This window comes from Ammospiza caudacuta, chromosome 21, assembly GCF_027887145.1.
Source record: "Ammospiza caudacuta isolate bAmmCau1 chromosome 21, bAmmCau1.pri, whole genome shotgun sequence".
Taxonomy (NCBI): domain Eukaryota; kingdom Metazoa; phylum Chordata; class Aves; order Passeriformes; family Passerellidae; genus Ammospiza; species Ammospiza caudacuta.
Window position 1 is genome coordinate 7867712 of NC_080613.1, and position 13466 is coordinate 7881177.

The 13466-nt window shown below is 50.3% G+C and overlaps 1 protein-coding gene across 1 annotated transcript in view; it reads left to right on the forward strand.

Moving 5' to 3' along the window:
• Window positions 1-13466, forward strand: part of ASTN2 (astrotactin 2) — a 358985-nt gene that overhangs the window by 261126 nt on the left and 84393 nt on the right. The window contains exons 18-19 of the mRNA XM_058818098.1: window positions 8848-8981; window positions 10948-11096. Of these exons, the coding sequence (XP_058674081.1) occupies window positions 8848-8981; window positions 10948-11096 (283 nt within the window). The remainder of the gene's footprint in view (window positions 1-8847; window positions 8982-10947; window positions 11097-13466) is intronic.

Consider the following 13466-nt stretch of genomic DNA (forward strand, 5'->3'; position numbering starts at 1 on the left):
GTGGTTTAATAGGGTTGGTCAAAGAATTTGCACCATCACTGGTCACTGCAGCCTGGCTGGGGGCTGTGGCAGTGCTGGAGCTTGCCATGGTGAAGGAGATGTTTTTGGAGGTTCAAGCAGCTCTTGAAGGGCTTTGTTGGGTGTATTTTCTGCAGCTGTCACACTGGTGTGGCTGTGGGGGGCAGGTTTGACTGGAAGGACTCTTGCTGGAGCAGAGGCAGTGCTGGAGTCCCCCCTGCATCAGTCCCTGTCACCTGGTGAGATCCAGATTATCCAAGTATTCTACAGGACCATTGCTGTGGCTGCTCCAGGGCTCTCCGTCTGAGTGCTCACACTGGGACTTCCAGAGGTGTAAAGAGACAGAGACACTGTGACCTCAGCTGTCATCTCCCAGGAACTTCTCTGGAGCTCTGTGGCTCCTGCATCAGTTTTGATCAATGCCAACATCTCTTGTGCTCCCTTTGTGCTCTGCAGCAGTGCAGACACCACCCTGGTCCCTTCACATGAAGCTGGAGGAGATTCTCCACTGCAGGGCTGCAGAGGAAACCTCCACCATTACCAGCTCATCCAAGTATTTTGCAGGACCATTGCTGTCACAGCTCCAGTGCTCTCAGTCTGAGTGCTCACACTGGACTTCCAAAGGTATAAAGAGACAGAGAAGCTGTGACCTTGGCTGTCATCTCCCAGGAGCCCTTTGGATCCTGTACCAGTTTTGATTGATGCCAACATCTCTTGTGCTCCCTTTGTGCTCTGCAGCAGTGCAGACACCACCCCGGTCCCTTCACATGAAGCTGGAGGAGATTCTCCACTGCAGGGCTGCAGAGGAAACCTCCACCAGTGTCAGTGGCTGGCCATGCCCAGCAGCAAAGAGCTTCTCTCTGTTGTGGGGCTGTCTGCTGGCAAAATGCTCTCAGCACCTCAGGGGCTGGATGGATGCTGTTCAGTGCCTGTGGTGGGAGAGAGAGAGAGGTGGTGACCCCGGGTGCTTTTATTTTGGGGAACACCCTGGAGTCATACAGAAGAGCTGCTCCTCACCCCAGTTATAGTCCCGCTGGGTTATGGTGACTTTCCTCTTCCACCTTAAACATATTTCTGCCAGCCATAGGGTGGGCACCATCTTTCTTACTGCCCAGCACAGCCCTGGAGGGCACCCAGAGGCACAGACTGAGTGAGAGCACAGCTGTGCATGATCTGTAAACGTCCTTGTCCCTCACAGGCAGGCAGGGAACACCCTGCTTCCCCCAGTGTGACAGTATTCACAGGGCTCTCAGGTTGAGGGAAGAGACAAGGGTCTGACTCCATGTTTCAGAAGGCTTGATTTATTATTTTATGATATATATTACATTAGAACTATACTAAAATAATAGAAGAAAGGATTTTATCAGAAGGCTAGCTAAGAATAGAATATTAAAGAAATGATAACAAAGGTTTCTGTCTCGGACTCTCTGTCTGATCCAGCTGGCTGTGATTGGCCATTAATTAGAAACAGCCACATGAGACCAATCACAGATGCACCTGTTGCATTCCACAGCAGCAGATAACCATTGTTTACATTTTGTTCCTGAGGTCTCTCAGCTTCTCAGGAGGAAAAATCCTAAGGAAAGGATTTTCCATAAAAGATGTCTGTGACACCCCGTCCCCTCCCAGGGCATCCTTGACAGGGATGCACATGAGCCACTGGGCAGCTGTGGCCAGTGGAGGGGAGAAAAGGCAAGGTATGTTGGGCTGTGTGACCCCTCCTGTTCATGGTTTGTTCATTTTTCCCCAAAAAAACCCTGAAACAAGCTTCTGTGGAGCAGCTCAGCCAGCTGCAGAAATGCTTAGAGGGTGGTGTGGTGAGGGGGGTGTGGAGAAGGGAGGCAGGAGAGATCAATCTCACTCCTACTGGGAAATGGACTCAAACTCCTGCTGTGTGTATTTAAGGAGACAAATGGATGTGGAGCCTGGATTTTTAGGAGACCCCTAGGACCTTGCTTTAATTCGAAAATTGAGTAATCTCAGCATTTGCTGCAGCCATGGCCTCCTCACAGCACACATGGCCCAGCCCATGGTGTGGGGGCTTGCTGGGGGGCACATCCCTGTGCTGCTGGTCCCACTGGCCTCAGCAGGAGCCCAGAGCATGCCTGAGACCCTGGCAGGGCTATTGGAGACAGCTGGGGGTCACCAGCTCAGATGACAAGTGAGGCTGGAGCAAAATTCCCCATTTTTTCTCCCCGCTCCTTGCCCAGGAGCCATCTCCTGCAGAGCAGAGCGTGGCCACTGCTGTCCCCACTGTCCCACCAGTGCCCCCAGGCTGGCAGGGTGTTTCTAGCCAGGGTCAAAGGTGTCCCCAAGGCCATGGGCTCAGTTTGACCCCAATCCAGCACCATGGCAGAGCCTCTGGAGGACACACAGCATCCCCAAAGCAGCCCCTGAATGCTTGGGGACACAGAGCCAGGGATTTCTTCTTCCACTGCCAGAGCTGGCAGGGAGCCTGGGCCAAAGTGGAGACAGTCTTCTTGTGGTTGAGGTGAATTTTTGGTTTGGTTTGGGGTGTGTTTCTTTTTATTTGTTGTTGCTTTGTTTGAATACCTGCTGACTGGCCCTTGTGCTTGTCCTCTGGCCCTGGAGCATCGTGCTGCAGCTCCAGCTCCTCTTTCCAGGGAAAGAATGGCAGCATTGTCCTGCCTGGCTCGGACTATAATGGGGAGCTTTGTGCCGAGGTGTGAGAGGAGAGTCAGCTCCCCAGGAGGGCTCAGTGCAGGCACAGGGCTCTGATTTCCCTCCGATTTCCCCTCTGATTCCCCTCTGATTCCCCTTTGATTTCCTGGGTTTCACAGTGTCTTCTGCCTCTCCCAGGATCCTGTTATTCTGTAAATAAGAGAAACCAGGATTCTGCCCACCCTGGGTCCCTCCCAGCACCCTGACCTTTCCAGCACACCACTGATGTTCCTTTCCAGGATGCTGGAGATGCTGCTCCCTGGGGAGAGGCACCTGGGGCAGGGAGGGTGTGAGCAACACAGGATGGGATCACCTGCCAACAGCAGAACTCCATCCTCCTTTGCTGTGAACCTGGAGCACCAAAACTCCATCCTCCTTTGGTGTGAGCCTGGAGCATCAAAATTTCATCCTCCTTTGGTGTGAATCTGGCCTTATGGACACAAACTGCATGATCCTGGAAAGAGTCTCTGGCCTGGGAAATCCTTAGCTTTCCTCCCCTTTCTTGTTTTTCTTCCCCACTTCCAGAGATGTCTATACTAAGGACTGGCATTTACCTTTTCTGGCTTTATTTGAATAAAGGGAGAGGCCGTGGGGCATTCCCCTGGGATCTCTCCAATTTTTGGAGGATACAGCCTCCTTTTTATCCCAATTTCCCAAACACATTTCCCTTCTCTCTTTCCCCATTAGCTGAGGTACTTGAGAGGAACAGACTGAAACACCTGATACCAAAGATTTCCCTCTAATGTATAACCCACTCTTTAATTTTTAATTCTTATGTAATTTAGGGTTTTTTCTTCCCCATTGTTTATTTCATCTCTCAATGTCTATTTCATTTATCAGCAAACTTAAAGTTTATTTGTAAAAGCAAATATCTTTTTCCATTCATCAATCAGTGGAATCCTTCCCATTGATTCTTTTATGTCCTAGTGCTGGTTTTATCTACCAGCAGACCCACAGCTTGTTTGTAAGGACAAATCTGCTATTCCTCACACTATCATGGTAACATCCTGTTCAGGCTGTGAAAGCTCTTCTGGAGCCTTCATCCTCCTCCTCCAGTGGCCCTGCCTGTGCCTGAGGGAAGGTGGTGGTGCTGTGCAGGCTTCATCTCCATCCTGCAAATAGCAAAGGACAGGATGTGTCCATTTGCTGCAGTGTCCCTGGACATGGGATGGAGCCTGTCTGCTGGCATGGCTCAGCCTGCTTCCACACTTCCTTCTCTCCTTCTGCACTGAGAAGAACAAAAAAGCAAACAGAGATTGGGAAATCGGTGCAAAATCCAAAAGGAACCTAAGCTTCAGCTTCCAGATCATCTCCTTTTATCTGCAGCCCATCTCTGTCCAGCCTACATGTTCACCTGTGGTTGTGGGGTTTTTTTGTTTGTTTGTTTGTTTTTGTTTAATATCTCCCTGTCTTTCCTTTTTAATTTTTCCAGAAACAGAGATGTGCATTCTAGACTCAGTAGCCAGATTTCCATGTCACTGTCATCCATGGAGAAGACCAGATATTGAAAGACAAACACCCAACATGTGTCATTTCCAGCATCCCATCTGCAAACACCAGCCCTGTGCTGTGTGCTGAGTCCTGCAAATGCTGATCTGGAAGGTTCCTTCATGTCCTATCACTTTCCCCTCCTGGGATGTCAACAGCCAACCCACAGTTAGAAATAACTTAATGCTTCTCCCTCCATCAGCCAGGTCTAACAGAGGACAAAGGAAGTGTTCTTCTCCATTCTGTTACAGAGTGTCTCAGCTATAAAATGGGGCCAAATGGCCTCCCCCTGAGCACAAATAACAACAGGAGAAAGATCCATATGCAGTCGAGTGTAGGATGAATGTGCTTAGCTGATCGTTTGTTTCCCTAATATTTTTTTTATGAATAGGCTTAGCTTATGGTAAGATGGGACTTTATGGTCCTGTAAGTCTTGCTTGTGTCAAAACAAATGAACTAGCCATCCTAGGGGGGAACTATCAATCCAATAGATGTGTGTGCATGGGTGTGGGGAATCAGACCTATTATACCTTTAAGAGCAAATTAGATGCTGTTCCTATGATTCATAAAGCTATATATCTAATGGCATGACTCGTCATCTAGAAAATAAACGTTTCGAGCCAGTTTCTCATCTCATAAATTTCCCCTCTGGCACCGAAGGACATAAACTAAATGGGCTGACTCACAGGGAAACAATACAATTTGGATACTTTTAAATGAGAGATAAAATTGCCTTAGGGCACACAGGGGTGTTGGGGTCCCAGGGAGTGGCTGGCAAGCACAGGACAGTGCACTGGGGGTCACTGCCATTCCCAGGGGATCAGTCACTCCTGGGAAGCCCTTCATGATTCCAGACCTTCTTGGGTCTGTGGAGACATGACCACCATGATGAGGCATGCAAAATGGAAGCGGTCATGTTTGGGATGGACTCGTGTAGGTGCTGTGTCCTGGCAGGGAGGAGAGCACTCACTGCATGTTCTGGGTATGGCAGGGAAGGACAGGAGATGTGGAGAGGAGGGGAAGGTGGTTCTCAGCCACAAGAGATCAGGAGGGTCCCTGTGCATTCATTCACTGCTGAAGCTGTCCCAAAGCAGCAAAACCTCATCCTCCTTTGTTGTGAGCCTGGAGCAGCAAAACTTCAGCCTTGTTTTGCAGCTTCCCATGGGATGGATCTCAGCACCTTCACTGCATCCCTGTCCATCACTCTTGGTCCTCCTGCGCCACTGGGCTCCTTGGTTGGGTGGCAGCTGCCATTCCTTTCTTCTGTGTGATCTCACCCATTTCTGTTTGCTATCAATTTGCCCTTGCTGCTTCCCCACTCCTCAACGCACACTCCCCAGCACCAGTGGGAAAACTCCAGGAGCCACTGTCTCAGAATTCCACTGGAAAGCAAGAAAAGCCATAGAATCCCAGAATCACTGAGGTTGCAAAAGACCTCCAGTACTGAGTCCAACCTTTAACCAATCACCCCCTTGTCACACCACAGCACTAGTGCCTCATTCAGCTGTTTCTTGAGCACCTCCAGGGGTGGGGACTCCACCACCTACCTGAGCAGCCCCTCCCAATGCCTCACCACCCTTTCAGTGAAGAAATTCTTCCTGATGCCAAAACCAAACCTCCTCCTGTCCCTGTTCCCTGGAGCAGAGCCTGACCCCAGGCTGTCCCCTCCTGTCAGGAGCTGTGCAGAGCCACAAGGCCCCCCTGAGCCTCCTTTGCTCCAGGCTGAGCCCCTGCCCAGCTCCCTCAGCCTCTCCTGGGGCTCCAGACCCTTCCCTGGGCACACTCCAGCCCCTCAATGTCTTTCTTGTCATGAGTGGCTGAGCCAGAACTGGACACAGCACCCAAGGTGCAGCCTCACCTATTTGTAGCACAAAGGGACAAGGCAGGGACATGCCCTGGGTGCCTGGCTCTTGTCTAGCACAGAGGGACAAGGCAGGGACATGCCCTGGGTGCCTGGCTCTCCCAGCCTGGCCCTGGCATGAGTCAGGACAGAGGCAGGAGCCAGCAGGGGCAGCCCTGCTCCCAGTAACCTGGTTAGGGGGTGGAGGTGTGCCTGCCCTAATGAGCACAGCATCCGTCCCCTAACCTCGTTTGTGTGAAGGGTGACACAAGGCAGATGACAGCTGGGCACCTGAAGGATCTAATTAAAACCTCTGTGAGGCTGGGCAGGCAGAGCAAGGAGGATTGCTCATCCAGCTAGTGCTTAACAGCAGGAAAAAAAGCAAAACAAGGAGTTGACTGCTGGATTTACTAAAGGGCATGGATGGGGTGGGTGGGGTTTCTTCCCTAAGTTGGGGATGTGCAGGGAGGAGCTGGGTTAGGGGGCAGGGAGGGGTGTGCAGAGTGACAGGGTTGGGGACAGTGCAGCACTGGCAGCAGTGTGACAGTGCAGTGTCACAGACATCTTTTTATGAAAAATCCTTTCCTTAGGATTTTTCCTCCTGAGAAGCTGAGAGGCCTCAGGGACAAAATGTAAACAATGGTTATCTGCTGCTGTGGAATGCAACAGGTGCATCTGGGATTGGCTCATGTGGTTGTTTCTAATTAATGGCCAATCACAGTCAGCTGGCTCAGACTCTCTGTCCGAGACACAAACCTTTGTTATCATTCTTTTCTATTCTTAGCTAGTCTTCTGATGAGAACCTTTTCTTCTACTCTTTTAGTATAGTTTTAATGTAACATATATCATAAAATAATATATCAAACCTTCTGAAACATGGAGTCAGATCCTCATCTCTTCCCTCAACCTGAGATCCCTGTGAACACCATCACAGCGCAGCTCTTCCCAGGATCACCCACATCTGTCTTCACCTGCAGAGCCTGTCTGTGCACACAGGTACCTCAGCACAGGGTATTTATCTTGCTTCCTAGGGAGAGCACATGCTTCCCCATCCATCTGCATGCACCCTTTGCTGTTCCTCTCCTGCACGGACCTGCTGCTCTCTCTCTGGTGTGTCTGCATCCATTTATCTGGGTGTCACATAAACTCCTCTCTTCATCCCTTTCTCCAATTACTTTGAATGCCCTTTCCAGCCTAGCACTTCAATTACTTTCTAAAGAACAGAGTAAAATAATGTCACCTTTTCTTTCTTTCACGTGTTCATTCCTTCCTAGTTTTTGTTTCTTTTTTCCCAATTTTTTTCCATCTGGAACAGTCCCATTTTGTAAATGCCTGGAAGCAGAGAATTTTGTAGACACAAGAGCCTTGAGGCCTTGTTAAAGGTGCTGGGGGTGTTTGGGGAGAGCAACAAAACCCTGGACAATGGCAGCCCTGACGTCAGGCTCTATTTATACCTCCTCCTTTCAGAAACCTCCCTGGGATGGAGCTTTTCCTAGAGTTTTCTGCTGAGTGCTGCTGCCTGAGCTGTTCCTGTGCTCCTCAAAGGGCACAGATTTATTTCTAGGCGTACCCTTGCAGCACAGGCCATATCAGCAGGGCCAGGCTTCTGCAGGCAGCTTCTCATGGAAGAGCAGTGTTGCCACAATGAGGCTGCTCCGTGTGGATGAGGACTTTGTGGAGGTGTTTCAGCTCCCAGATGTGCCTCTTGAAAGGTCAAAAGCGTTACAGAGCTTTGTTCTAGTGGCTGATGTTCTGATTATTCCAGATGGGTGTTGTGGCTTTGCAGGGTTGGGTTGGATGTTGGCTTTGTGTGTGTGAAGGAGAGATGTTTTTGAAAGTGGAAGTTTAATTACAGGTGAAGGGTAGTGGGAGAAACCACCATAAATCCATGTGGTCCAAACTCAAGCAGGGTATGGAGTGAGGGATGCCCCATCCTGTGGGATGAGCACAGCAGGGACACTGAGAGGTGAGACCTGGAGGGCTTTGCTAATTCTGGCCACAGTTATCATTCCAGGGATTCATTGGTATTAATAGGAGCAGTCAGGGTGACTCCTGAGGACATCCTGCAAGTATTTTCCAGGTTTTATTTTTTTCCTCGCAGCTAGTGCTGTTTTGCCTGCGAGTGTTCCTTAGACGAGTGAATAAAGCAGCAGTTTGCTTGCAGGAGGGCGCTTTCTGTGAATAACAAACCTGTGAGAAGGATGGAAGGGGTGTTGTTGGGAATTTATTGGGCATTACTTTATTCTCAGGGGGACAGAAACAGCTGGGCAGAAGGGCATGGGGAAGAGTGGAAGTGTTTCATTGTATACAGCAGCAGTGTGCAGGCACTGTATGTGTTATGTTGTCAAAGATGGACTTATGCTTGTGCTTCTTCAGGAAGCTCAGTCCTTCCCCACAGGAGATCCCCATCCCCACTCCAAAAGCATTCAGGGATGAGCCAGCACCACTCAACACATGGGAGTTAAGCCCAGGGAGGTGAAGGGCCATGCAGAGAGGCTGTGGCAGTGCTGGGGAGGACACACTCCCCCAGTCCATCCTGTGTTTCCTGATCTCAGGGCTCTGTCCTTCCCCATGGGAGATCCCCATCCAAAAGCATTCAGGAATGAACCAGCATCACTCAACCCATGGGAGTTAAGCCCAGGGAGGTGAGGAGCCATGCCCAGGGCCATGCAGAGGGGCTGTGATAGAGCTGGGGAGGACACACTCCCCAGCCCATCCCGTGTTTCCTGATCCCAGGGCCCTGCACACTCCCCCCAAAGTCTGGCCAGATTTCACTGGGTCTTTAGCACACATGTTCACGCTTTTTGTTCTCACACCAGGCCTTCAAGGGAGCCCTGATGAGCTCATACTGGTGCTCTGGGAAAGGTGATGTTATCGAAGACTGGTGCAGGTGCGACCTCAACGCCTTCGATGAGAACGGACTCCCGAACTGCAGCCCTCTCCCTCCGCCTGTGTACGTATCCTGTGAGCCCTCCAGGGATCACCAGCCCCTTTCCCGTGGGTCACAGCCCCCCAGAACCACCCCATTTCCCAGGGCTCACCTCCTTCTGCAGCCTTGGGGCTGGGGGCTGCACTCCAGCCCTCCTCACTGTGTGAGTGATGTCTTTAGGATATCCTGGCTCTGGCTGTGGCCCTGGAAGGTTTCCTTATAGATTTTCATCACCTGATTAGCAGGGCTTGTAGAATGGGATTTCAAATGCTGAAAGAAATGGAATTACAGTGCAATTCATTGTGGCTTGTCAGAGCAAGAGCAAATCAGGAGCAAACTGATGGGGAATTAGCTGAGAAAGCAGGAAGACTGGCTCCAGCGAGCCACAAGGAGCAGAACACCTTCTTAGTGAGCCAATATCCTCAGAGGGGATTCATTTCCCATCTGGAGTCCAGCAAACATGCTGTGTGTTTGGAGCCAGACTCTCCATAGCCCTGTACTTGGTGTTGTCATCTGCCCCGGAGCAGAGGGAGTGGACGCCTCTGCATTAGCACAGCCAGGAGCACAGAGCTCCTTCCTCTGTCTTCATCCCAGCCCACGTTGTTCCTGCTCTGGGCAGGAGCTCCTGCACAGCTGCCCTGCTCTGGCTCTCCCCCACGCCCCTCAGAGGTTTGCAGCTGGGTGAATTCACTCTGCTTCTCCCCTTCCCTCCCTCCCTCCCTCACCTTGGCCATGCAGACCTGACCCTTCCCTCCTGTGGACTCAGCCCTGCTGGGTTTCAAGAACCTGGATCTTCTGTTTTGCTCCTGGTTCTTGCTTACCTTGCTGAAGTTCAGCAGCTCTCCCAGACAATGAAGGCCCTTTAGATGAGATATTTGGGGTGGCATGAGCTTGCCTTCTCCAGGAGCAGGGGGAGGCTCCCAAGGGCACACATTGCAATAGGCTGGGCTCAACTAACTTCAGCTTTTTGATGTTCACCAGCCCCTGTGACCTCTGTCCTTGGGGCTTTGTGGGCACACCCACATGTGTGAATATGGGCCTTTCTAGGGGTAGTGCTGCTTAGAGATGTGGATTGCTCCCCAGAAAGGGAGCTCATGTGTTAGGAAGGATGAAAGTTTGACAAGAAAGTCTCACAGATACGGACACGTAGCAGAAAGGTTTTAAAATGTAGAGTCTGATGAAAGATGGAAGCAAGTTTTGATACGGAAGACAAGAATTGCTGAGCCAGTCTTACTGGATAACCAAGGAGGCAAAGGGTGTACTAGTTACAAGGAGTTTTTATGGCTTAGAGCAAAGGATAAACCCACCCCAAACAAGAAGATGTTTTTACCAAGCAGAAAGAGAGCACAGGCAAACAAGTCAGCAAAGTTGCAAGTAGAAAAAGGTCTTAGAATTCTCCACTGCAACAAAACTTAAAAACAACTTCTAGCTGAAACTGTAATGTACTAACTTTGAGTGATTGGAGAGCAGTAACATGAATATGGTAATTACAGTAGTTATGATGGGCTATAGATAATAGTTAAGGTATAGATTGGTTCTGCTGTATGAAGATGCTCAGCAAAGAAAAGTCTATAATGCATTGTAACCAAACCCAAAGGGTCTCCAGGCCTGCCTGCAGCTGGAGCTGACAGCTGTGGGCACAGCTCTGTCGCCCACCACCCTGGGCTGCTGTAACACCTTGGACACAATAAACTGCATTTTGTATACAATAAACTGCATGTTGAAGAGCAGCCTGGAGTCCCACATCTCTCATTTCTGCTCTAACAGTGGTGATCAACGTGGGGCAGCATTAGTAAGAGCCTGAATGAGGGATGTGGGTCTCCAGGCCTGCCTGCAGCTGGAGCTGACAGCTGTGGGCACAGCTCTGTCACCCTGGACTGCTGTAACACCTTGGGTACAATAAACTGCATTTTGGAGAGCCCCTGGAGTCCTGCATCCCTCATTCAGGCTCTTACACTCGTGTCTTGTTTTCTCCCTGTCTCCCGCCCAGGCTGCGGCTCTCCCCCAACGTGGAGCCCTCCAGCACCGTGGTGTCTCTGGAGTGGCTGGATGTGCAGCCTGCCATCGGGACCAAGGTGTCAGACTACGTCCTGCACCACAAGAAGGTGGATGAGTACACGGACACAGACCTTTACACAGGTGGGTGTGAGGGAGGGCAGCCTCCTCCTCGTGGTGCAGAGGGCTCCTGGTGATGCTTCCTGTGCCCTGCCTGGCTGGGAGCAGCTGCTTTGGTGGAGAACAGAGCCAAGGTGTTACAGGAGGTATCAAACCCACTCCATTTAGGAGGGGTTTCTGGAATCTTCTGCAGACATGGTGATTTGAGGGGAAGGGGAATTACAAAAACCCAATGAGGCAGAAGGAAATTATTTGCCCTTTTTTGGGCAGGGGAGCTGTGAGCTGGAGTTTCTAAGCGGGTGTTGATCTGATCAGTCTGAAATGCCACAGGGTGATGGTTGTAGGGGGAAGGTCATCCCTCAACAACTCAAGGGCTTTGCTGGTCTGTTCCAGTGAATGACCAGTGACCCACCTTTGAAAGGACATTTTGAGTTGTCTTGCACACCTATCAGAGGAACTCAAAACCTGCAATATTTAGGGAGATCACTTAAAGACCACAACATTTCTCCAGGAGAATCTGAAACTTCCCTGGGTTGGAGTTTAGTTCTCAGGCTTGTACTCAGTACTCTACACCATAAAAAGGCTTTGTCAGCAGCTCAATCCATGCTCCAGGAGCTGCTGGACAAGGCAGAGGGCTGTGAAGGATGGGACTTGATTTGGGTGAGTAAATGATGGATTTCAGAAAATAGGACTTGAGACCCTGAGTGATAGCAGTGCTGCAGGGAAAGCCAGGCAGAACCTACTGCTTTTTGCTTGAGGATTTTGGATGAAGTTTTTTAAAGAAGCTCACAAAAGTTCTCAGGGGCAGCTGGGCAGTTGATGAAAGCAGGAATTTACCTGGGACAGGGCTGGTGTTGGAGTGCAGAGCCTCACAGTCCACATGCAGACTCACACGGGCTCCCAGGGCACCCTGGCAAGATGTTTAGCTGTGTTTCCCTGCGGGGAAGACAGGCTCAGGAAGAGCATTTAGACCTCACAGCCACAAGGAAATTTCCACCCTCCCTGGTCACCTCAATCCCATCTATTCTGCAGCATAGAAGCCACCATATCCAAAAATCATATGCTACAAGAGCTGGCCTGTCTCTGCTGGAGAGAGCCACATCCCTACCTCCTGGGGGGTTCAGCTGTCTGTGAAGACCCCTGAAAGAATGAGGAGGGGTCTCCACAAGCAGGAGACCTGCAGGAGGTCCCTGGCTCATACATCAATCCCATCCCTTGGGATCTTTCTCCTGCATCCTGCCAGCATTCCCTCCCAAAGCTGCCCGATGTGGCCACGGACTCTGGGTTATGTCTCTGGTTTCATGGCATGGAAGAAGGTTTGTTCTTTGTCTTGGAGGGGCACCTTGCAGTAATGGAGAAAGAAAACAAGCCACCAAAGGAGGGGCTTTGTTTTGGATGGGGATTCCAGATTGCTCACACATCAGTCAGGTGAGGCCAGACCAGGGGAACATGGGGTTTCTCCTTTGAAGTGGCTGGATCTCTGCCTGGCAGCCAGAGTAGGAAATGCAGATTATTATTATTATTTTCCTTTTATGACTGCCATGTGTTTGACAGGCAATTGAATTCATTGTGGGGAGCTTCCCTCCCCTTGCCTGCTCTGGGGGACTGTTTGGGACAGAATGACCCTATTAACAATTAAAGAGAAAAGCCAATCCAAAATCTCTCCCTTTTTTTTTTTTTTTTTTTTTTTTTTTTTTTCTGTGTTGTTTATAACCAAAGAACATTCCTGCCTTCATTCCTTTCTTACCCTTCAGGACTCCAATGCCAGATGACTTGATTCCTTTAAATGCCTTGTGTAGATTTGCAGAGGTGCTGACTGCTACAGCTCTCTACAGCCAAAAATCTTGTCCTGAACATCCCCTGAACACCATCACCCACTCATCCTGCTGCATCACAGCTTCTCCCCTCTAAGCAGCATCCACAAAAACAATAACTCATCCTCAGAGGGGGAATCTTTGGGAGGGGAGTGTGGGATATGAAATTTAGATGGCTTTTGGAGTGTGGGATATGAAATTTGGGTAGGTTTTTGATGCATATGGGCAGATCTTCCTTCCCCATCAGTCTCCCAGCAGCTGACAGGGAGGAGCAGGTTGTTCCCATTGCTGGGAGAAACATCACAGGTATTTGCAGAGGGGGCCAGCTCTGGGCTGGGAGGATCTGGCAAGGATCTTGTAGGGCACTTGAGGATGCTGCCACTCATCCCTTGGAACTCTTCAGTTTAAATGAGTGGGTTATTTGTACTTGGGCAGTGGTTTTGCTTGCATTATTCCAGTTGTAGACATTTCTTATTGTGATTCCTGGTACTGGCAGGGGCTAGAGCTCTGCCAACCTGTTCTTCATCCCCATGGCAAACTAGGTGGTACCTGGTCCCAGCCTCACCTTCCTTCTGCCTTC